General features: G+C 41.0%; 1 protein-coding gene across 1 annotated transcript in view; it reads left to right on the top strand.

Moving 5' to 3' along the window:
• ptchd4 (patched domain containing 4) overlaps positions 1-21,713 on the top strand; it is a 37,521-nt gene extending 15,808 nt beyond the window's left edge. The window contains exon 3 of the mRNA XM_044106268.1: positions 14,449-21,713. Within this exon, the coding sequence (XP_043962203.1) occupies positions 14,449-16,118 (1,670 nt within the window). The 3' untranslated portion in view covers positions 16,119-21,713. The remainder of the gene's footprint in view (positions 1-14,448) is intronic.
• Positions 21,714-25,856: the final 4,143 nt, after the last annotated feature.

The raw sequence follows: 25,856 nt of genomic DNA, 5'->3' as shown, positions 1-25,856 counted from the left end.
TGCGGTCCTAAAAGGGCAAATTGACTATTTCTTGAAGAGCAAGCCATTTGGAGCCTTTATTAAACACTCCCTTTAGGTCATGTTGCTATGGGCAACAAAAGGTTGTATTTTGTCATGTGTACTAGATCTGTCTATCTTGTTTTCTGTTAAGTTAGCTTCTGAAAGCCTCATAGAACCAGTGTTAAATTCTCATGTCTGCTTCTCTAATTGGTGTCGGGAAAATGTGAACGTTATTGTATGTGGAGTATAAAAAAAATTAAAAAACGGTTCCTTGCTGCAGAATGTAGTTGCGCTGACAGCAAGAGAAAGTCGCAGGTAAATGCAAACAATAAGGAGAGTGTCTCAGATTATAATTGCAACATCTCTTTGAGTTTGCAATGTAACAACAAAGGTAAATCCAGGAGAGCACAATATTTTCTTAGATTGTTTTTCAAAAGCAGCGTTAGATTATCAGGATTTATTTCAACTTTGAGGATAAAGCTTTTTTGAAGTTACATGCTACTTATATAGTGTTAGAATTTGACATTTAGTTTGGTTGCATGTAGTCGAGGGCCGGTTTCCAGGATCAATGTATTCCAAACTTTTAAGAGGTTACATTTCCCAAACCAATAAATTGTGCCTTGTGTGGTTCTTACGGTTTCTGGTTCTTTTCACAGCATTCCAGATGAAATGGCAGCGTGATCAGAGTTTCTGTTGCTGTAGAACCGATGGTGCATTCACACCAGCCCTGTTTAGTCTGCTTTAACTGAACTGCAGTTGTTCTAGTCCGGTTTGTTTGGAGAAGGTGTGAATGAGCAATCAAACTCTCCTGAAGACCTGTGTCGGATTCGGTCGAAGTGAACTCTGGTGCGGTTCGAATGCACATATGAACACCAGGCAGATTGCAGACCACTCCAAAAGCAGGAAGCAGACTATATCGCAGGGCATTCTGGGTAAATACTACCAAAACAAACACCCAAGTCGTGGTTCTTTTACCAAAGACAAAATAGAGATCCTACAACTGCTCAAATCTGACGACACTCCATTCATTTACATTTCATAAATAAGGAAATTGTCTTTCCCTCAGTAGTTCTTGTTGCAGCGCCACCACAGGCAAGGAAGTGAACAAGATTTTTAAAGGGTTTGGATCACATTTGGTTGTTATTACCATTTAAAACCTAACCATTGTTGGAATATCTGCCGTAAATTCACAAGCTCATGTTTTTACACAAGATGGAACGACAAAGCTCCAAAGAACTGAGTCTGGGAAAGCCTCAAAATTTGACAAAAACAATGCAGAATCCTTCATCGGTGCAATTTGCACGGCCTCCTCGTCAGCCATTTTGAATCACGCTCAGACAAGCGCTTGAAGTATTTTGTTGCAAGCACTCTACCTGAGGAAGTTTGAGTGGAACCTGGGCTGACCATGTGTCAGCAAGTTCTTATCATTAAAACAAATAAAACGTCTATAACAAGTAAAACATGATAAATGCTTGTGTGTGTGTGTGTGTGTGTGTGTGTGTGTGTGTGTGTGTTTGTGCACCTCTCCACACAGAGACGCGTTCCGGAGCGCCGCCGTACCTCCCTCTCATTATGTAAAAGGTATTGACGTTCACATTACTGTCAGAGCGCCGAGGTTTAGAAGATAGCTGACCCAGATGCACTCATAAAAGTTATCAGCTGTAGTCAATGTGTCTTGTCATGACCAAACAGGCAGGTGGCTGATGGATTTACGTAAACGTGAACATAAATGTGTCGCGCGTAGCAGAAAAATAATGTGAGAAAACCGCCTGGTTGGATGCAGCACACGCTCATGAAACAGATCAGGTCTTCCATAAGCTAATGCTGTGAATGCTGACGGCCTCAAATTGAGAGAATGACTTTAGTCGTGACTTAGCAGGAAAACAGATTTCCCAACTTAAAGAAAATGTGACTGGATTTAAATTCAATTCAATTCAGTTTATTTATGTAGCGCCAGTTCACAGTAAATTTCATGTTGAGGACTTCAGGAAGCTTTTCCAGTAACCAGGAGCCGTTATTAGCTCAATACTTTTCCACTGCCTGTACAAAGTACTTCAACTATGTTTGATTTTAAATGGAAGTCGATTTATGTAAGATCGACTTTCTTAAGTTTTACATCAAATGATGAAGTTATCAATCAAAATCATACCTGGAGTGTTCCCTTGATTCTCCCCTGCATGTTCAAGAAATCTTTGAGTCTGCCGTGGCAACCAGCTGTGCTTTGCTTCATTGCACTTTTGGCCCAGAAAAATTCAGTGAACATGCGATTATCTGAGATCGTAGCGTTTTGACCCCAAAAGACTGCGTGGCTGAAAGAGTTTCGTCACATAACACTGTGTGAACGTTTTCTATCCAACTTAAATATTTCTCCATTAGGATCGTGAATGCAAATAATGATAATTAATAATAGGAGGTTGAATTATCTGCTCTCGTCCTGTTGGAGGAGAACAGCTATTTGTGTGAGTGTTTGATTATTGACCTGGATGAGAGCCACTTTGGCTGATGAGTCAACGAGCAGATGTGTCGGTGGGGTGTGTGTTGGGGGGGAGAAAGGTAATTTATTTTTAACGGGGGGATTCAGCAGGAAGCAGGCACTCCGAAGGACCCCTCTAAATATAGCATCAACAAGATGTTAGGATTTGGATTTTTAATGCTCTGGTAGAAAAAAACCCCCAAAGGTGTGTCTTTCCACTGGTTCTGTTTGTGTTGTGTATCTTTACACAGTGACTCATCCGTCACTGTTTGGTTCTGTTCTCTCTGTCCTCTACGCTCAAATGTAATTCCATACATCCTGGAATTAAATTTATAACTAGGTTTTACATTAATTACAAATTAGCTTGTTCAATAATTACATGTTGTGCAACAAGACATCAAGTCATTTTTTACAAATACATCCAATACGCATAAACCAAAGATGACCTCAGGCATCATGGGCACTTCAATAGCAATGCTGCAAGCATTAGCATTTCAAAAGATGTCCGAAGCACCATAAAAATAAATAAGTGGATAAATGGGAGTTAAGCCGAATTGTTAAGGACCCTTCAAACATTAAGATCCTGTCTTATTACAGGATCCTAATAGTTTTATTCACAACCTTATCAAAAAACAGCCACATTTCACAATGGATTTCTGTTCCCTGATCATGGACGTGTTAAAGTAGAGAACTAAAATCAGATTTTAGAGGTAAAATTAACAACCACTGACAAAAAGGATACAAACAACGTGAATTTTAAGCAACTTACCGCTGAATTCGATAACTCCACGTCAAGTTTTCATCAAGTTTTGGGATATAAAAGGCTTAGCCAGCAGCCAGGGTGCAGAAGCCACATCAGGGAGTGGCTTTTGGGAGCGATTCATTTTTATAACAGCGCCACCGGTGGCTGGATGACTGAAAGGTTAGACATGGTTTTGGTGAAGTTGGCTAAACGCCTGCAGCATTTCTGGTTTATTTTGCCGTACGATACACATAAACACTTGTTTGACCCTGGATTTTTACTGCTATCAAAATGCGGGAAACAGTAATTGATGTCATCTGCATCATTATTGATGATGATATTCGATATTGTTGAAAGCGATTAGCATACATACAATATAAAACCCACTTAAAAAAACAGTACAGAACATTTTAAAACGTGAACAACTGGGTTGGAATAAAAGACACTGAAGAATGGAAGGGAAGATGTGTGCTTATGAAAGATTTAAATGAACACATTGCATCAGAAATTCTCTTAGCAGTAGGATGGAGGACGGAGGAGAGCTTGAAAATGCAAATAACCCTAAATTTGCTGCTTCGTACCTCAGGGCAGTTCCAGAAAATGTGTTTCAAGCCCTGCCAGACTCCTACTCAAAATCTGGTATAATGTTGCCGCTGTGTTGCAGGGATGCAGTTTTTAAATCACTCAGTATTCACCCCAAGGTTTATTTTCGAGTTTCACTGAAAGATTGCTGGTTTCTCCAGAAACAAGAAAAGGTTTACTGTTACTCCAGATTTTCATAGATTCAATCTTTACACTTAAAATACTAAATGTTGCAATATATTGAAAGAAATAATAATAATAAAAAAAATAAATACAAGGTGTATAAACCTCCCCCACTCCTCCCAAAAAATAAAATCTGCAAAATGGCTCATTTGTTTTATTCAGGGTGAAATCATTCATGTGGTCCAAGTTGTAGGTGCAATTACAGTTTTACCTGAGGGAAGAATATAACCACAAGTTGTCAATAGATCCATTATATGTGGGTGTGTGTGTGTGGCTGGATGGATGTAGCTTTAGAGGCAGGTTTCGTTAGGAAAGTGCTAAAAAGTTTAACTTTAGTCTTGTCTGGTTATTTTCCATTAAATTTTTCGTCACCATCCAAAAATAATGACCTACGTCATTTCTTGCCTAAAGTGATTTTTCTTTTCAAATATCACATCATGAAAGGAAAAGAATGACAGGCTTTTCTATGGTAAAAGATTGATAGCCTGTGCATCACAAACTGTGATGTGGAGTTAAGACTATACTCCCTTTCAGGTAATCCATCCTACAGGTGATTATTACATCTCACAATCAACTGTTTGACTTTGTAATTTAACGCCTTCATAAATGGGCCTCTGTCTCTTTAAAAACTCCTGCTCTTTCTGAAACTCCGTGTTCAGGAAGTCATCACAACATGGCTCTTCTATTAACCCTTTAACAATGCTTTTACCAGTGTTGTTCCACCAGGTGTTTGCTAATTGCTGCTGGCTAGTCTGAAGGAGTTGGGGGAGTTGTGAGGGAGGCCTGCTGTGTGAGGCAGAAACTTGGTCTATGCAGCTCAGAGGAGGGGCTTTGTCCTCAAACGCTATGTGCACCCAGGTGTTTTGTATAGCTGAATGGTTGCCATGGGAGATGAAAGGATTTCTCAAACCTGCATGAAAGAACCAAGTCACCGCTCCGTGATACTCCGGGTATGTTTTTGATGAAGAAGTAACATTATAAGTACAACATGATGTAAACTCAAAACAGTCAATTTTACATAATACTGCCCCTTTAAACACAAACCCCCAGGTTGGTTTGCTGTGGGAGACTCCCATTGTTAAGTACAGCGGTGGATCTGTGATGCTGCAGATCTTTAAGAGTCCGGGGATCCGTGTTAGACTGAACGGCTTTATCACATTGTCACTAAATACAGTACAAGATTAATACATTGCTTTTAGCATATTTTTACCAGGGGTGCCAGAAAACATCATTTCTTTTCTTTGACACACCACACAGACAACTTCATCAAATCTACAAGGTGCCTTCCTGTTTTGAGCGTAACAGAGACAAGCCTCCATTTCTCTATTATCGCTCAGTTCTAAATGATTCTGGATCATTATCCTACTGTGAGTCGTAACGCCTTTGCTGATCCTGGATCTTTTCCTCCAGAGCCACAATGTTATTGGAACATCGTTGCAAGTGTTGGACAGACTTCCATGAGATTTGCTGCACAGGTTTTGGGTTCCCAGGAGGATGTTTTGTAATCAGCTTGATTGCTTGGCTTTTCATCTAACTCCACTTTCATTTACTCCTTCAGTGGATTCTGCCAGAAAACACCAAGCGACACGCTGCTTGGTTTAAGCCTACGCACCACAACCCAAGGTTTAAAGCTGTAGGTTATAAATGTCATGATGACGCCGGTGTCCTCATGGCCACCAGGGGACGCTAGGAGGGCCTCAGAAAGCTGGAGAGTAGAAATGGAAAAACTAAATTGAAAAATCAAGAAATTGAATCTAATAATTTTTTAAATCAGAATTTTTTATTTTTTTTTCATTATTCATTCATTATCATACAATCTAAGTTAAGATAATGTCCTGGAATGTTATTTTCTTTCTGATTGGCAGTCAATTTTATCAAGCTGCTTTGCTCCTGTAGCCAGCACAGCAAGAGCAAAATGGACAAGTTTTTAATAAGAAAAAGAGAAAAAAGAATTGTCCTGCTAATAGCTCCTGGCTGACTAAAAATCAGAAAGTTTGAGGTGGAAATTATGCTAAACAAATGTAATGAGTAAATATTGAATAAAAGTGATGAAAAGCATTCTAAAAATTGATATGTATGTATGTCTGTGGGTTCAAAAAAGGTGTCCACAGCAAGAAGCTAAAGGTCTTCAGAGGCCATGGCACAGAAAAGTTTGGGAACCAGTGGCCTATCAGATCTCAACTATGTTTTATTTGTAAAAGCAGCAATTGTGTTTCATAGTTTACCAGCGTTTTCCCCACCATGATTACCATTATGCTAATAAATGCTACTAAATATTGTAACAAATTTGTTAATGCCATGTGACCTTTGTCTAATATCCTCTAAGAAAATGCAAAGAAAGATCAATACTACAGTCATTTCTCCTGCAAACAGCCTCATGTTCTTTGACCTTTAAATAAGACTTCACACTGAAGTTGTTTGCCATTTGTTGCTAAATTGGAAAAATCGGGTCTCGAGTGTCTTTGAGATGATTTAGCTGTTTGAACTTATGGCTATTTGTGATTGCAGTCTGATGTTTTCCCCAGAGCAGCTTCTGAATCTTCCCTCTACTTTCCCCGGATAAAGAAACTAACCGTCTGCAGACTATTTCTGAGTGTTACCTCCCCGCTCCGTTAAGATCTCCTCCAGCTAAAACTAATATGCAGGCTAACAGCTGCAATTAGCCAGAAACGGACATTTAGGTAAAATGGTGGCAATAAAGATTTCCTTTGGAAAAATGTCCTTTCCTTGTTGCAGAAAAGCTCACTGGGCTTCTAATGGAACAAAATCACCCAGGTATTGATTGCTATGTGAAGATCGCATTTGGGTTCCCCCGGTGTTCGTCCTCAATATCTCTTACCCCATCTGTTTTTATTGAGTTCGGTTCGGTCTTCTGCACCAAGACCTCCTCCGTGCGATATTGCCTCCTCTGTCATAATCACCCGTGTGACAGGCCCGGCGCTGTTAACGGCAGCCCGTATCGAGGGAATCCACAGCGAACGGGACCCCTTGACACGCTCTCTTGCCATGTGATGGATGTGTTGAGGGGGACATGCCGGCCGCAGAAGTTTTAGGGCAGTAATTTTGTTTAACGACCTGGTAGAATTCTGTTGTAGGCTGGGGAGATGAGGGCAAAGAGGGCAAGGACCGCCATTACAGAAGACCCGTGGTCACTGTGCGAGACTGTAAGGCTGACTTCTTTCCCCGGAAAGACTCCCTTTGCGGCAGAAAATAGCCAGCAAGACAGACGGAGACAAACGGCCCTGTTACAATCTGTTCAGCGCCTCTACCTGCACCGGGGAGAATGCTGGGATTGCGGCACCTCCTGCCTCTTTGTCCGTTAATTATCAGCTCCAGTTTCCATTTGTTCTCCCTGTCTGCACACATCCTGTTGCGTAACAGGGTCACCGACCTTAACCCTTCACCTTCATTAGTCCTTAATCAAGCTTTTCTTCTATTAGATAAGAGGTGAACAGGTGAGTCGGAGGAACGGATGGGATCTTTGAAGCTCTGTTTTTGCAAAAGTTCGTCGGAGTTGTCAGCAAAGATTAGCAAAGTTAAATTGACGCTTGATTCTCATTATCAGAGGGTGACCTGGAAGGCACAGACAGTTGTACATTGGGAAACTTTCTTAGACCAGTGACCAGCGATGATGATCTCACAGTTTAACAGGATCTTTTGATACAGTGCTAGGCAGAACTTTACATACACTCGTCATTGGCCTGATTGTGGCCGTTTCCTTCCTACACCGTATGATTCTCATCTCTCTTCAGTGCTCCGTCTGGGGTTTCTTTCATTGAGGTTGATTTCTTCATTGTAATTTCAACTGGACCAATTACTGAGCAGAAGGAAGAGTTGTCAAGGATTGATGCAGAGTTTCTGCACTGCTTTAGATTTGTATTCTGCCTCTACATAGTGGCGTAGTTTGGCATTAGCAGCAGAGGAAATTAACAAAGCCATTCAGTCCATGTTAGCCACATTCACAAATCAAATCAAATCAAACTTTATTTGTATAGCACATTTCAGCAGCAAGGCATCCCAAAGTGCTCCACATCAAATCAAACACAAAAACACAATGCAACATAGAATCAACAATCAAAACACAACATTAAGTCAGATTCTGTCAATAAATTTGTAATTGATTATGTTTCAAATACAACTCTAAACAAGTGGGTTTTTAGTTGAGATTTAAAGGAAGTCAGTGTTTCAGCTGTTTTACAGTTTTCTGGAAGTTTGTTCCAGATTTTTGGTGCATAGATGCTGAATGCTGCCAGAAGACCTGAGAGGTCTGGAAGGTTGATACAACAGCAGCAGATCTTTAATATATTGTGGTGCCAAACCATTCAGTGATTTATAAACTAACAACAGTATTTTAAAGTCTATTCTTTGAGCTACAGGTAGCCAGTGGAGGGACTTTAAAACTGGTGTTATGTGCTCTATCTTCCTGGTTTTAGTGAGAACGCGAGCAGCAGCATTCTGGATCAGCTGCAGCTGTTTGATTAATTTGTTGGACAGACCTGTGAAGACGCTGTTGCGGTAATCAATGCGCCTGAAGATAAACGCATGGATGAGTTTCTCTAGATCTGGCTGAGACATTAGTCCTTTAATCCTGGAAATGTTCTTCAGGTGATAGAAGGCCGACTTTGTAACTATAAGTTAACTGAAAGTTAAGGTCAGAGTCCATCACTACTCCCAGGTTTCGGGCCTGATCGCTGGTTATTAGTTGTAATAACTGAAGCTGTGCACTGACTCTAGATTGTTCCTCTTTAGGTCCAAAAATAATAACTTCAGTTTTGTTTTTGTTCAGCTGGAGGAAGTTTTGGCACATCCACACATTTATCTGTTCTAAGCATCTGTTCAGTGATTGGATGGGTTCTGAGTCACCTGCTGACATCATAATGTAGAGCTGTGTGTCATCTGCATAGTTATGGTAGCTAATATTATTTTCTGTTATAACCTGAGCCAGTGGGAGCATATAGATATTGAATAAGAGGGGTCCTAGGATTGAACCTTGGGGTACCCCACATGTGACCTTTGACCTCTTTGATGAGAAGTTTCCAATTGAAACAAAGAAATCCCTGTTCTTTATGTGAGATTCAAACCAGTTAAGCACTGGACCGGAGAGTCCGACCCAACTCTCCAGTCGATTCAGTAGTATGTCATGGTCAACAGTGTCAAAAGCTGCACTGAGGTCCAACAGAACCAGCACTGTGGTTCTCCCACAGTCCGTATTTATATGGATGTCATTGAACACTTTTACGAGGGCAGTTTCTGTGCTGTGGTGAGACCGGAAACCAGACTGGAAGGAGTCGAAGTGGTTGGTTATCGTTAGGAAGCTATTTAACTGTTTACACACAACTTTTTCAATAACTTTACTGATGAATGGGAGGTTGGAGATCGGCCTGTAATTCTGCAGTAGTGATTTGCCTAGATTGTTCTTTTTTATCAGTGGTTTGATTATTCACAAATACAGATCAATTAAATTTGGAGCAAGAGGAAAATCAAAGACTTTTTATTGCTGTCAAAGATGCTTAGATGAACAGTAAAGGACTCCCCACAGGGTTACTTGTGGTTCACTTCATCGAATTGGCGCATTTCGATTGTGTAAAATGTAAAACTTCAACAGAGTCCACACCTTCAGCATCTCACTATTTAGTAGAAGCTCCAGGATGTCAATGTTACAAACACAGGAGCTGTATTGGCTTTTGTACATTGTTCTTATCAGCACAGCAGCATCATTTTGCATTACCTTTTGTTTGTCTGTCTCATAGAGAAAGTACTTCTTAACAATAACCTTGTTAGCCTGGTCAGCTGTGTTTTTTTTTTTTTTTTTTTTTCTGGATTTACTCACCATGCTAGCAGAGTATAAGGCTGCTTTTCCTCCAGCCCTGTTTAGTCCACTTTGTATGGTCAGTTCATTTGACTAGAAAGTCCAGGTCATATGTGGAGGTGCGAATAATATAACTCTGATGAGAACCAAAAAAAGCAAACTCTGGTCCACCTACAAACCTCGGTCTCAGTGTGGATGAAGTGAACTTTGGTTCGATTCGGATGCATTTGTGAAGGCCAAGCGGACTGGAGACCACTCTAAACACAGGTAGTTGACTAATGCGCTGAGCATTCTGGGTAAATATAACCAAGACAAACCTGCGAGTGTTGTGCTAGCGGTAGAAATGGCTCTTGGTCTTTTACCAGACAAAAGAGATATCCTACAACAGATAAAATCTGATTTTCTATTTACTTTTTGCGCAGAAGTAAGTTGCGCTCAGGTTTTTGTGTCTTTTCCTTCAGTGCTTCTTGTTGCAGTGCCACCCCAGTCGAGGAGGTGAACAGGTTTTTCAAATGGTTTGGTTCATTTGGCAGAGTGCAGTGTGAAAACGAACCACAGCAGCTGACAATGTAACAGATGTCGCCGTTTTGGTCCCTTAAACTACCAGCGCCAGGTTGTTGTTTTGGTGTGGAGAGGTTGAGTGTCTCTGCTGTTGCAGCAGCTCGACGAAATGCAGCAATTTGGGCAAATAAGAATGGGTCCATTTTTATTGATTTTCAGGCAAATGTTTGTGTTTTAATCTTTTTTTTTTGTGTCATTGTATAAAAACATCAATTACTTTGACCACTTTAGTTCCAATCAATCCTATTCCTCAGATTGTTTTTCTCTAAACACACGTCATGATCAGAGTGAAGCTGCACCATTCTGATAGTAAGATTTAAGCTGACTGAAGTCAATATCTGTGCACAAATAAAATATTTCTATTCACAGTAACACACAGCATCCCCTGTTCCCATGGCAACTCAGATTCACTCCAACACACAGATTCCCTTAAGTAAGTAGAAAGGAACTGTGGATATTTTATTCACTCGGCAGCCTTGAAGGTAACCACTAAAGGAAAAAAAAAAAGTTAGTCAGGGTTCCTGACATCTGAATGTGTTAATGTTGTCATCAGAGATGCAGTGTGCTCATTGTTACATGGCAATTCCTGGCTTTTGCAAAAACAACCTTGTCTTTACGCAGCATGAACAAGTGTGTTGTGTGCAGAAGTGATTTCGAGTCAGACTGGTGAAGTTTTTCACTGCAGCTGCCAAAAACAAGATGACATCACTGGGAGAGTACAGCCGGGCTGCTCTCTTTGCTGACTGTGTACTCGGCGTTGCTCTGCGGAGTGTGTGTGTGTGTGTGTGTGTGTGCGCGGATCAGAGAAGAAGATCAAAGGAGAGTATGGGTTTCCACTGCGGAGTCGGAGTCTTGTTCCGTCTTAAAATCGCAGAAAAATTGCGTGGCTTTGTGTAAGGAACATCATGGTGACTGGGTTTAGTTTTGTTAACGCAGTGATTACAAACGGCAGAAAACAATATCTGTTGCCGTGTGTCACATCCACTTTCCCCATCGTCCATATCAAATGTGATGTTTATGTTGGTACATCGGAGTTCACCATATGATTGTTCAGTTCCTCCCAACCTCACGCTTGACTGTTTGCAGATGTTTTTGGTTTATTTCTTTTAGCATCTACTAAACATTAGCAGGTCAAAGTTTAGGTAGGAATTTGGCGACATCATGGTCGACCTCCCATGATGGCTGCAGCCTCAGGTGCCTGTCTACCCATGTCTTATGCTTTTTATTTCTATTTTTTTTGGACTGGCCGTACTAAAATGAAACTTGTGCTTCTGTACAATAACAGTAAAGGTATTCTGACTCATTCATTCTGACGTTTCCAGCAAGAGTAAACACCGAGCGCATGCGCAGAGACTTCCTGGATGAAAACCTGCTGCAGAGCATCTTGACCTGAGACTGGGGCTTTGAGTTGCCACGACTCAAAGCCCATAGTGAAGATCTTTAAAGCTTCAGAAGCAACCTGTGAATGTCAGGCAGAGTCCAGACTAGAATCTGATTAAACATCTCTGGAGAGATCTGAACATGGTTGACAGACGTCTCCATCCAACCCGATGGGGCAGCAAAGAGGAATGATCCAAACATCCTGAAAGGCTTGAGGTTGTAAAAGCTCCCTAAGGTGGCTCAACACGGTATTAAGCAAAGGTTGTGAATACTTTCCAGATGCACTGGAAGTGACACATTCTCATTTGTTGAAGGTTCAGCAGCGACGGCAGAAATCTTTGTTGGTAATGACTCTAATCAGGGATTCATCTCCAGACGGACTGCTTGTTGTTATCCTCCTCCACCTGCCTGAAATCAATCACCATAATGAATTCTAGATCCTTTTCAATCACGTCTACAAAATGACATGCTTCTTTACATCCTGTTGGATAATCTGAGTGGGGAGACGCATGTGGAGGCCCCTGGTGTTCTTCCCTTTCTTCCTTCTCTCTAACCAAGAGACACTAACTAATTGACTTGCAGGACAGCTTAATAAAACTAAAAGCAGGAAGCGTCATCTCGCTGACTCATTACATAGGCTTAATCCTTTATAGTTAATTAACTTTTTTCCCCCCTCTGTGTCAAACAAGGGAAATATAGAACGTCGTCAAGGGTAGTGACTCCGTCCGCCTGTGAGCGTTGAGGCAGGCACATCTTTAGACCGATGACTGGGGTGTTCCAAATGCGGCGGCGTTCACCGCTCTGAAACATTCATGCGACGCGGGAGCATGGAGTTGATCGTGCATTCGCTGTTTCCTGCCGAAGCACATTTACTCCCAGCCATGCGGCTCGTGCATTTTTCAAACGGCGGCACGGCGTGTGGGTGAATGGGTGTTCCAGCGTGGGTGGTTTTGCGCTGTGCCTTTGTACGCCGTGTTTCTCTGTCTGTATTTTTGACTCGTGAAAAGGCCCACAGATTGGATTCCAGTGAATGGACCTGAAGAAGACGGATTTGGATCCTGTTGCGTAATCACCCCCCGAGTACAATTACGCCTCACGTATAAGGAGAGGAGAGAAGGCGGTGGAAAGGAAGGGCGTTGAGATGCGTACAAAGCGGGTAAAACAAATGTATGATTTATTTAAAGGTGCAGCAAAGGTTTTCTGCTGATTTGCATACCGTAAAGTTCTACAGGAAATAATTCGCACTAATAGCGAGTGGGGGAGTTGGAGGGAAATAGATGGAGGAGAAGAGATTAGCTATTAACACACAAAAAACAGACGCATATATACACACACACACACTCCTTGGGCAATTTAGATAGTGGACTGTGGGAGGATCCAGAGTACCCAGAGAAATCCCACGCTTGCACAGAGAGAACATCCAAATTCACACAAATCTTGGAGACATAGTTTCCAAGATCCATGTGAGAAAGATGCAAAATCCTGTCGGAAAAGATTTGATCCACTTAGCAATGTGCCAAAAGCAATATTTGTCATCTGAATTGCACTGGCTGTTCTTAATTAAATATATGTTTTCTTTTTAGTTATTTTTAATGAAATGCCAACTTTATTTCTTTGAGAAGCTGTTGGCTGTTGATAGAAGAGTGGAACTCATTTTGACTCATTAATATTTATTACGGGTGCGCAATACGTACTGGAAATTTTTATATTGATCTAATACTAAGTAAATACTCTAGTGCGGAAGCGAGCCACACCAACTGAAAATGTTTGAGCCTTGGTCTCCAGTGGAACCGAGTGCACCGGATAATCAGGTGTGAAAACAACCTTAAACTACCAGCACCAGGTTGTTGTTTTGGCGTGGTGAGGTCGAGTATCTCTGCTGTCGCAGCAGCTTGAAGAAATGCAAGAATTTGGGAAATAAGATATTTATTGATTTCCATGCAAATGTGTGTCTTTTAATTATTATTTTTTTTGTGTCAGTTGTATAAAAAAAAAAAAATTATTTTGACCATTTTGGTTCCAATACTGTCTGGTCAATCAGTCCAATCCCTGAGATTTTTTTTCTCAAAACACACGCATCACGGTCAGTGTGAAACTGCAGCATTCTGATGGTAAGATAAAACATTTAAGCTGACTGAAGTAAATACCTGGGCACAAATAAAATATTTCCATTCACAGTGCATTAACACACAGTATCCACAGTTTGCCACAACAAACTGCTCCTGGGCAGCCGTGGCTACTATGTAGTAGCTTCCCACCAGTCCGTGTGAGTGTGTGCGTGAATGACTGAATGCGGCGCCTTTGGCTTCTATGGATTTGACTAATTGCTGTAAAAGTACACTCCCTTTTTTTTTTTTTTCTTTTTTTTTACACGGATATATTACAATCTGAGTTTTTTAAAAGTTGTCCTTTTGGAATGGGTTTTTAAAATTCCCGGTCTTTTTGTCCACAAGAGCTGCAGGCAAAGCAGGGAATCTCAGTTTTGCAAATTATCCATGTTACCATGGAAAGGACGGAAAAAAGTACAATATCGTTATCATTATCCAACCATAGGGTTTTACTAATCCAACACCCATATAGAGATGAAGCGTTGTGGATTGGTGAGTCAGATAGGTGACCATGTTTCTGAGTAGTCTGACTCATTGACCGAAATCAAATACTGTAAATCTGCTACTTCCATGTTCATATCCTGACATTCCTCTTTCATTTCCTCTGCAGGTCATGGAACCAAAGGGGTGTTTGAACTACTGGCAGGCTGGAGGAGAACAAGGGAAAACCTTCCCTTCAAGGAGCGCGTGGCCGACGCCTTCGCCGACGTGATGGTGTGCTACACCATGACCAGCTCGCTCTACATCATCACCTTCGGCATGGGAGCCAGCCCTTTCACCAACATCGAGTCGGTGAAAATCTTCTGCCAGAGCATGTGCGTGGCCATCCTGGTCAACTACTTCTACGTTTTCTCTTTTTACGGCTCCTGCCTGGTGTTCGCCGGACAGCTCGAGCAGAACCGCTACCACAGCGTTTTCTGTTGCAAGATCCCCTCAGTGGAATACTTGGACCGCCAGCCGACATGGTTTAAAACCATGATGAGCGACGGCCACGACCTGTCCACCCACCACGACAGCGTGCCGTACCAAAATCACTTCATCCAGCACTTCCTGCGTGAGCATTACACCGAGTGGATTACTAACACCTACGTCAAGCCTTTCGTGGTCATCCTTTATCTTATCTATGCTTCTTTTTCATTCATGGGATGTTTACAAATTAGTGATGGATCGAACATAGTGAACCTGCTGGCTAGTAACTCGCCAAGCGTTTCGTACGCCGTGACCCAGCAGAAGTACTTCAGTAACTACAGTCCTGTGATTGGGTTTTACATCTACGAGCCCATCGAGTACTGGAACTCCACTGTGCAGGAGCACCTGAAGACTCTCAGTCATGGCTTCAACAAGATCTCTTGGATGGACAACTTTTTCCACTACCTCCGGGTGGTGAACATCAGCGCGTCGACCAAGAGTGACTTCATCAATATTCTGAAGGGTTCTTTCCTGCGCAGCCCGGAGTACCAGCACTTTACAGAGGACATCATCTTCTCGAAAAACCGCAACACTGACGAGTACGACATCATCGCCTCGCGCATGTACTTGGTAGCGCGGACCACGGAGAAGAAGAGAGAGGAGGTGGTGGAGCTCTTGGAGAAGCTTCGCCCCTTGATGCTGATCAACAGCATCAAGTTCATTGCCTTCAATCCCACGTTTGTTTTCATGGACCGCTACAGTTCCTCCGTCATCTCGCCCATCCTGACCTCAGGCTTCAGCGTGCTCACCATCCTCATCCTCACGTTCTTCCTGGTCATCAACCCATTGGGAAACTTCTGGCTCATTCTCACGGTTACGTCCGTGGAGCTGGGCGTCTTGGGTTTGATGACCCTCTGGAACGTCGGCATGGACAGCATCTCAATCCTGTGCCTTATTTATACTCTCAACTTCGCTATGGATCACTGTGCACCACACCTGTACACTTTTGTGTTGGCCACTGAGCACACGAGGACGCAGTGCATCAAGTTGGCACTGGAGGAGCACGGGGCGGCCATCCTGCAGAACACGTCCTGCTTCGTGATTGGGATCATGCCTCTAGTGTTTGTGCCTTCCAATTTGACCTACACGCTGTTCAAGTGCTCCCTGCTCACGGCGGGCTGCACCTTGCTGCACTGTTTCGTCATCCTGCCCGTCTTCCTGACGTTCTTTCCGCCGTCCAAAAAGAGGCACAAGAAGAAAAAGCGGGCGAAGCGGAAAGAGCGGGAGAGGGAACGCGAGCGGGAGAGGGAACGGGAGGAGATAGAGTGCATCGAAGTCAGGGAAAATCCTGATCACGTGACAAACGTTTGAGCAGTTGCTAACGTCAGTGATCAGTAACCGTGGCTTATTGGTAGACTCTCAGATGCTGAGGCATCTCTTACGATGCAGGGGAGCGTATGGTGTCCGCCACGGAGTGGTTGCTCCCTAACAACAGCAGCTAAGCTGACCGGGTTCTAGCGCAGCCCCAACTGGTCGATCATTCAGTCCCTCGGTCCAGACAGTATGTCTCATTAGCACAAACTGGTTACTTGAGCTTTCCCCAACTCCTAGAAATACAAAACAATTTAGTTACCAAAACTTGCCTGCTAAAGAAAACTGCAGAAATACAATAATATCTGGGTTTTGAAGTTACCAGTTGTGTGTTCATCTCCTGCAGTCGTCTCTCAATAAACAGATGAGGGTCATAGAAGTTCCTTAAGGGGCGGACACTGAGACGCGTCAGTAAGAGTGATATGTGAGCAGATAAAACAGACAAAGACGACTCTTACATTAACCCCCTCCATATCAGCATAAGGAGACAAAACCAAATCACGTGCAGCGAGAAAAATACAGTAGGCCGAAAGCCCACTGCATGCTTTTCTGTAGCATCAAAAATAGCTCCACAACAGCTGAACCTGGCAGATGGCTTACACTGTGTCCTTTACGAAGCACTATCTTCCACGTTAAATTGCGAGGATCGAATTGTCCGGGGTTCAGCAAAAGCAGAGGGAGAAAATTCAGTTTGTTCCAGAGTTTTGTAGGAATTCTTAAGCAGGGGCCAGAAAATGCTGCAGTGAGCCGCAGAGGGCGAGAGCCGGTGGGAAGGGACTGTTGTACAGCAGCAGCATTTCAAAGGCAATAAGCCTAGCAGCAGAACTCCAGTGTCGTGCATTGAAAACGTTAAAACCAAAATGTCGGCTTAATATGTTGAGCTCTTCAGCGGATCAATCACAACAGAAACTCTCAGTTACGGCGCGGTTGGTGATTGTTTGTGTCAGAGTTGAACGCGTGTTTCAGTTCCTATTAATGGTGCCAAATAGTGTACAGAAGCTTTTGTTCTCTAGTTGTTGTTTTTTTAGGGTTTTTTTTAATTAAAAATAAAATCTCAGTAAGTTTTAACTATTCATGAGAAAAGAAAAGACCATGAATTGAAACCCCTTCATTCCAAAACTGACTGCTGTTGACTGAAAATGATGACGCAGGTTTTACAAAAAAAAAAAAAAAATGAGGCTAGTAAATAACTATACTATAGTATAAGGGGAAAAAATTACCTTGGAAAAAAATCCTAACAAAATACATATTGCAATTCTTAATTATTTAGCATTTTCCAGATGAAGTAGTTGTTTTTTTGTTTTTTTTTTCTGAAAGCAATGGATTTCTATTAATACAAATTTAATTTCTTTGATTTTTTTATTTATTTTATTATTATTTTCACTTTTACATCTAAACCCCTTTAGCCATTTACACTGACAAAACAAATAGAGCCAAAGCTACAAATGGTTGAGTTACTTTTATACTTTTGACCAGGTAATATTGATGGACGCCATCATTAAGATTCTGAACAGAAAAACAGAGAGAAAAGCAGGAAAGCTGGCTAGTAAGAACGACAAAGCATTATATAGCTAAATAAAACATTTCTATACTGTATGGCATTTGGCATTGTCCAGTATTGGTAATGATAGCATCAAGTAAATGTAGTAGCGATTCAGGTTACAACGATGCTAATACGCAAATTTCAAACAAAAAAACAATTAACATAACTTCTGCTAATATGCCATAGTGAATATTACACCCATGATAATACAATTATTATTTTTGGGCAGTACCATAGAATATGCTCCTGCTGACCTTATTAGTAGTGTAGATTTATTGTGTAGACTATGAGTGGTGGCCGGTGCTTCTGTCTGTTTTTCTCTACTGAAAAGGTTTAGAAACAAGCAAACTTCCTGTTTTCGGAAGCCAAATGAAGGCCTGGATTTGTTAGGAAGAACTAGTAACAGCTGATGGTTCGGTTACATCAGACAAAAGCACCAGAGTTCAGATGCTACTATCAATGTAAGAAAAATAATTTAAAACATCCAAAAAAAAAAAAGCTGGGGGATATTGATTGATTGATTTTGTTTCTGAATGGACCGCGCAGAAAGTTATTACTTCACTGTGGGGGGATTTGTTTTACTTCATAGATGCTAACAAAACATAGCCTGTTGCTAACGTTTGTTTCAAAATTATTCCAAACGTCTCCGAAACCCTTGGGAAAAAGAACAAAAAATAAATAAATAAAAAAAAACAGTGATTGTTGATTCCTTCTTTAGAAAACGATGTGCCTGACCTGTTTCAGAAGCACTCGGCTTAGCCTTGTATCTAAACATTACGAGAATTTTGGTTCTTCTTCTGGCACGCAGGATGGAGCAGGAAGCCCTACTCTGAACCCAAAATGAATAAAAGAAACTGTAAGTAGCTCCTCTTTTAACAAAATTTCAACTGTGGGAACTTGACAGAACATTTTAGTAGTTTTCTAGCCTGGTAAAAACCAGTCCCAAAAAGTAAACCAGAGGGTCTGGACCCTCGGCCATTGAAAAATGATTTCTTGCTGGAAGGGTAGACTCTGTTCAAGTTTTTAATTCTACCCAATCGCCAACGTGTGGCCATGACAACAAAAACAATTTGGGGTTTAGCAATTTGGCTCAATGCTATGGCTCAACTGCCAGGGCTGTAAAATCCATCCACCACTGCCAAGGCGGAAGTGCTGAGCCAAACAGGACGGCTATAAATGTTAATCTAAAAATTTGGAAGCGTAGCCAGAACAAATTGAATGACTTTGTTCACTTCCTCTTCTGCCATTCCTAAAACTACAGTCAGATTGCAATTCTAAAACAGCTCAGAAAATCGAAATCAACACTCCTCCCTGTGTTCGCTGATTGGTTGAAATCCTACCGGGAAAATCCAGCTCAATGGGAGAAACCCCAAACGGAGCACTGAAGGGAGATGAGAATTGCGTAGGAAGGTATAGGAATGTGATAACCAGGCTGGCAGTTTTTGACTTTTAACCTTTGGTATATTTGACATAGAACGAAGCTCATGCCTACTAAATCCTCCTTGCTGCAAAACATCAAATAAAATCGCATAAGTAATAATTATATTGTCCTCTACACATACTAAAATGGCTAACTTCACCTCCCGGGGTAAACAGGATTATCTTCTTCTACCACAGCTTGATGAGTGTCCCTGTTGAGCTCCCACAACAAACCCCTACAGATGACCTCTGGCAGGCAAGTCTTAGCTGGTGGAGTGTAATAAATGGAGAGGGGCCCCATATGTGCGCAGATATAGCTGATTATAAGCCAGTCGATATCTTCCTAGAGGGCTGCTAAAGCTGGTTTAGAGGGAAGAGCTACTGTTTTGTTTCTTTGTACCAGCACCAACACGGTGAGGTTTCCTCGTACAGCTTGACTAATACCGAAGTCGGAAGCGGGGTCGCAATCTTCACGCAGAAGCAAATTTCATTGTGGAAAATGCATTGTTCCACGAAGGATAGCAAACGTTTTAGTTATTAACCATCCAACTGTTACTGAGCCCACATTTATGTGCACCTTAACTTGACTTCAAAATTTTGGACAAAAGTAATAAAAAAAAAAAGAGAGAGAGAGAGAGAGGAAAAAATATGTTCCCAATAGTCTACTATGAATGAACACTGTTAGCGGGGTTAGAACGTGTTTGTGTGAATTTCTCACTGAAGTTGCAATTTCATCGACGAGACATTCGCCCCTGCAGAAGAATTAGGCCCTTTTGTAGCCATTTGCCACAGCAGATGCAGTGAATGTCGCATACTGTAAAACCCATGTCATGTATGTATAGCCAGATGGCATGAAATGTTTGAAAAACGGTACTGAAATGCAAATCTTTACTAATTTACTTCCCAAAAATGAACTGTGTTCGCATGGCATTGTGTTGTATGTATGCATGTATTTCTTTTTTTGTTTGTTTTTCTTCTTTTTTCCCTGTATGAAGTCTCCGCAATTTTTAGAAATTCCTCTTTTTTTTTTTTTTTTTCTTCTTTTTTCTCTCCCTGAGCTACGGTGACTTCTGTTTGTTGTGATGCATATTCTGTGACACCTTGTGCTGCAAAAGAACAAAACGAGTCATATCTGTTCCAAAACAAAAAGCCAGAGGACATTTGAAGTGTAAGATAACTGTAAATTGCTCTTTTTTTTTTTTAAATTATTTTCTATAAAAAGTATAACACAGAAAGATTTTTAACGACGGAATTTTGTTATAAAAACGAAAAAAGAGGGGGAAAAAAAAAAAAGACAAACAAAGTAGGCCAGTAATAAAAAGTGGAATGTTACCAGAATGCTACATCCAGTTTGTTACACAGCTGTCAATTTTATTTATTTTTTTGGTTGTTGTTGTTTTGTTTTTAATGGATTTTGAGGCCACCATGAATGTCTATATTATGTTTCCTGACACATTTATCATCACGAAGGGACAACACAACATTTACGGGAAGCAAATCCCTTTGCAGCTTGTTCAAAAAAATCTGAACAACTGTGCTACGTTACAGCAGAAAAACGTTAGGTTAGACATGTAAAATATAGTCCAAATGATATAAACCTTTGATGTACTCCACTCTATAGCAGGCAATGCCCGGTAGCAAAGCTATGTAGACTCGTTGCTAAATGCTTCTCAAGCTTAATTTCCAAAATTATCTGCTTTAATATCTTTGCAGTCGACATTTACTGCCTAGTAGGCTACAGTTTTGTCCAAGTGATTGCACGTTACACTGAATTCAGCAAAATTTGCCTATTTGCATAGAAAGTAATTAAAAATGATTAGGGAAAAAAACGCTAAATCATTATCATCTTATCATAAGCTGCTAAACAAAATATAATGAGGGGAAGGCATTATATTAGCATAAAATTTTATTTATAACTTATTATTTATGAAGGGTTGGCCAAACCTTAACTAATCTGTAACTAAGCACTGACTATCACTACAGACCCAGACAGGTTTCCAAAGATAATTTTTGACTGTAAAAAAAAAAGACATGTTCTGGTAATGAAAAAATGCTTAAGCAGCTGCGCCCCGTTAGCAGGTGGGACAGCGTCAACATGAACAGCTTTAAAAGTCAAAACATTTACACTATTATTTTGAGCACTGCTGGCGTAATGCTAGGCTAGGCTAAGGACGTCAAAACACAACCGTAGCTTGCGTTTTCTCTAACACTATTTCCTGTCAGTAGTAACATTTGGTTCAAAGTCGGATTAAAATGAGACAGATTTTCAAAAATGGACACCTTTCCAGGAAAGGAATTTTGCAGTTTGACTAATTTTATACTCAATTCTTTTCTTGCCGCGGGACACTTAAATCTGCTTTGGAATCATTTCGTAGCCGCTTTGACAAGCAATGATTTCTAGTAAGTTTCTATGATCTGTTTATGGTTTTCTGTGAGGAAACACGCTTACTGTATGTTACTGATAAATCTTGCCGATACTCCGAACAGTGATCTTGGTGTAATCAGGGATTATAACGGCTAATATTTTAAGAGAGTCAGCTGGTCTGGAAACAGGGTGTAATATTAAATCAAGCATTTTTTTTATGATTATTTATCTCCATTATTCATATTCAAAAGCACAAATACCAAAAAAATAGAAATATATATATATATATATATATGTATATATATATATATATATATATATATATATATATATATATATATATATGCATTTGTTTAAATACAAGGATATAAAATGGTTTGTTTACGGCTACGACACAGAAGTAGGAAGGGATACGATGGCAACATGTACGTGTGAAATATGGGGATGAATTGTCGGAGGGGCGAATGGCCCAGAGGCAACACAGGGTCGTTGTATTTGTAGTGCAGGAAGCATCATACCAAAGTAACAGCAGCAGCCACAGAGGTACAAGGCATAGCAAGGTTATATAATCATTTCTAAAACATTTGCATGGGACACGTGTCGCTAACATTTTATTTTCATAATCTAAAGTTTACCACCCAAGAAAATGTTGCCGCTGTAAGTGGAGTCACAGTCCTTCCAAGTATTGTCGAGTAGCAAGACATGAGTTTGGTCCTCGTTTAAATAATAATAAAGATAATTAAGTGTGATTCTGTTCCCATTAAACATTGTGTGTTTTAGTGCAGCATTAGCCTGGTAAAAACCAGCCCCTGGTTCTGCGTTGTGGTTCTACAGAGGTTCTGGGTTTTTCAGCAACTGAGAAAGAATTGCTTCTTGGAAGTATGGACTCTGTTGAGGTTTGAAATTGTTCCCATTTAGTTCTGTTTGTCTGTGATGCATGTAATAGGGTTCTGACGGAGGAACGAAAACCTCAGAAATAGGGATTCTAGCTACGAAGCTTGCAGGAAATTGGCTACTCAATGTTATTTCAGTATTTGGCTTGGCTAAGGAGCCCGCATGGTGGCTCCTTATTAAATCGTTATGATTTAATAACTCTTAGGAATGACTTCATTATAACAAGTTCTGGCCACAACTTAATATCACCTGAACACTGTTTTTTTTTGTTTTTTTGTTTTTTAACTCCATGTCACCAGATGGGGCCAACACAGACAGAGTGGCTTCATCCACTTCCTCTGCTGCTGTTGCTAACACTACAGGCGGACTATCATTCTTAAGCAGCACAAGAAATCAAAGTCATTGATTGGACCTGGTAGAAAATCTAACAGAGGAATCCAAGTTAATAGGAGAAAGATCCGTTTCATTTGTACTTCATGACGGTGAGTAGTCTAGGGTGACCAGACGTCCTCTTTATCCCGGACATGTCTTACTTTTCAGACCTAAAAAAATGTCCTGGGGGAATTTCAAAATCGTCCGGGATTTTGGTCAACTGCCTCAAAACTGCCGATTCTACCCCACACCCCGCCGACAAGAATAGAAGTGTCCTACTTTTCACAAACCCAAATCTGGTCACCCTAGAGTAGTCATCTGGCGCTAACATCACTGTAACAATATGAATTTATCTGAATTCAAAAATGCAACCTTTATTGTGGCTAGACGAGGCAGATGAAATGAATTCGTACCGGTCACAGTACGTTAAACTTGCTTTCGTAGCACGGTCTTTTCATCTTCTCTCTTGATAGTAAAAGTTAGCTATTAGTCTTCTATTAAAAATGCCAACTCAAAGATGCTGTAGAGGCTGAAGCTTTATTCTATTCCATAAAGTTTTATGTGCAAGCATGCACTAAAACATCTGGCGGAGGGAATAGAGCTGCTTTATCATCGCCTAGTGTTAGCTGGTGGCTGATTCAATTCTGAAGGTGTGAGCTTTTCGTTTTGTTGTGTAACTCCGTAGTCAGGCTACATTACAACCTTCATTTAAAAATACCTTTGACCACTGATGAAGAAGATAAAGGAATAGTGTTTCGTTAATATTATTTCTTACGCCGTCATCTACTATCAGCACACGTTCGGTTTGTGCAGCCGAAGGACAACACAGCATCTCCACAGTGCAGGGCAATAAAATTATGCAATCACAATTTGCTCTCGGAGTGATCTACTCGGCAGAGCTGCTTCTACTACAGCCGCAGAGGACAAATCGCTGTTTTATTGTAACTCATCTATCTTGAACGTCAAGCCGTGGAGCCACAAAAAACAGGCTGTTGCTGCCTGCGTTCGTCAAAAATGTATTTAATAGCTTGTAGTGCAACGGTTTACCATGTGGAATATAATTTGATATCCATCAATCCATCCACAGTGACAACAACCCAATGAAATATTATTTTTCTTACTAAGCAATATTCTAGATTTATCATGACTGTAACTGGACCAGCGATGTTTTTTGCATACATTTTGTTATTTTTAATCATCATTCATATTTAAGCATAATGACCAGTGTCCTGAGGAAATTCTGCTCATTGAATAATAATTGGCTTCCTATTTATGCTTCTCTTGATGAGTTCGTGTTTTGCTGCAGTGACTGAGTTAAGAATGTGTTCCTGCTTCTTCTGTTTGTAGTGTAAACTTGAGCTGACTCTGAAATGAAATGAGATCCGTCTTATGAAGCACGTTTCAAACCCTCACAGGGTTCTCAAAGACGCTTCGCAATGAAATCAGTAATTCCCAGTCACACACTCGTTCACATGCTGATGATGAGAAGACGCTGGATTGTAGCCACAGCTGCCCTACCGTGTCTGCAATAGAACCAAACAGTTAGACAGTGAACTTTAACAGACAGTGAACTGCTGCCCGTTCACGGTTCAATATTTGTGGATTTTTCTGTGGAACGCGACACCAAATTATTGAAGAAAAACCCACTTGTTCTGTAGGCCAGATCTACAACAGGAAAAAGAAAATGCAACTTGGCGAGCTGAAATGCCTTTGTGCAATTCTAGTTGACAACTTATTGGCTGGCATTTGCAAATCAGCCAATGCAGAATTGCCATTTTTATTTCCTTACCGCTGGATGACTGTACCATAAAGAGCAGAAATAAGGAAGACTGCAGGCGGTTTCCACTGTACAAATGAATGCATATCAAGGTATATTTGATATTTGTGCTGTTAAAATAAGCGCTTGTAAGTGTCTTTAGAGGGGGTCTCAAGGGTCCACAGATTTTAGGTATTTCCTGGCGGCCTTGAGTAATAGGGGTCTACTGTAACACAGGAAACACAAGTAAGAAAAGGTCAGAAAATGTAACCAATAGGATCAGTTTTAACATGTCCGCTGATATTAGCTGTAGGTGTGATGTAGAACTATCCAATGGAGAACATGAACAAGGACAGCAAGACAATGGTGATGAAAGTTTCTAACTTAGTCCGTGAAGTTTGCCAACAACACAGATTTTGTAATCCGTAGTGAGTCTAGACAGACCTAGCTAGTTTAGCACTGGGCTAAGCTAGGTAGGTGTTGGGTTAGCTAGCAACTAGCTGACCTAGCTTAGGGGGTAGTATAGTTATCCGCAAAACTAGGTTAGCTAGTTTAGGGGCTAGCTAGGCTAGCTTAAGGGCTAGGTTAGCTACATGGATGAAATGGAGATTAATTCTGAGAGGGGAATGAAGTTTACTAATACAGAAGAGTGAAATAGACATGTTGTGATCAAGAAGGGGATCTGAAAAGTGGCATGACTGAAGATGTCAAGGTTTTTATTGTGAGTAACTAAAATGGACAGGAGAAAGGAGTTATCTCAGATACCTCAGGTTTAGCGGTTTGGCGACAAAAGCAGAGGAAGCTGTTGTTTGTAGCTGGAACATGTGCAGAACATAGACAGCAGACATGCTGGACAAAGAATGTGAAGTATGGAGCTACCAGGTAGCAGGACAGGAGGAGACAGGAAAGGGTAGGAAGACTGAGAGGAAGCCAATTTGACATTTACTGCTAGAAAGTAATTGTGGTTTCAGAAATGTCTACACCTAACCACTGAACATGAGAAAACCATTTAACAAGTGTCCTTTGTCTGTTGGATAAGACCACACTGGTCAACCTTTGCATCCCATGACAACGAGAGCTGAGGTTTTGGAGAAGTTTTGGACATTTGAGAACAAAATGTTCCTACTGCCTTTAGTGTTGTACCAGGTTTCCGGTGCCATGATAGAGATCATCATTACGTCTTTCTTTGTACATAGTGGTCAGATTATGTCAGATGAGTTATGCAATACTTTAACACACTTTAAATCTAGACTTTTTTTTTGTTTTTTGTTTTTTTGAAGATTCTGGCTGAGTTCATCTGGATGGTATTTCTGATTAGTGTGACTAGACGTAACAGGCTGGTTTAGCATTGCTCGCTATCTCAGTTCACCATCAGCAACTGTTTCATTT

Source organism: Gambusia affinis, linkage group LG22 (genome assembly GCF_019740435.1).
Source record: "Gambusia affinis linkage group LG22, SWU_Gaff_1.0, whole genome shotgun sequence".
In the NCBI taxonomy this organism is placed as follows: Eukaryota; Metazoa; Chordata; class Actinopteri; order Cyprinodontiformes; family Poeciliidae; genus Gambusia; species Gambusia affinis.
The sequence above is the reverse complement of the archived record's forward strand: the minus strand, read 5'-3'. Positions and strand labels throughout refer to the sequence as shown.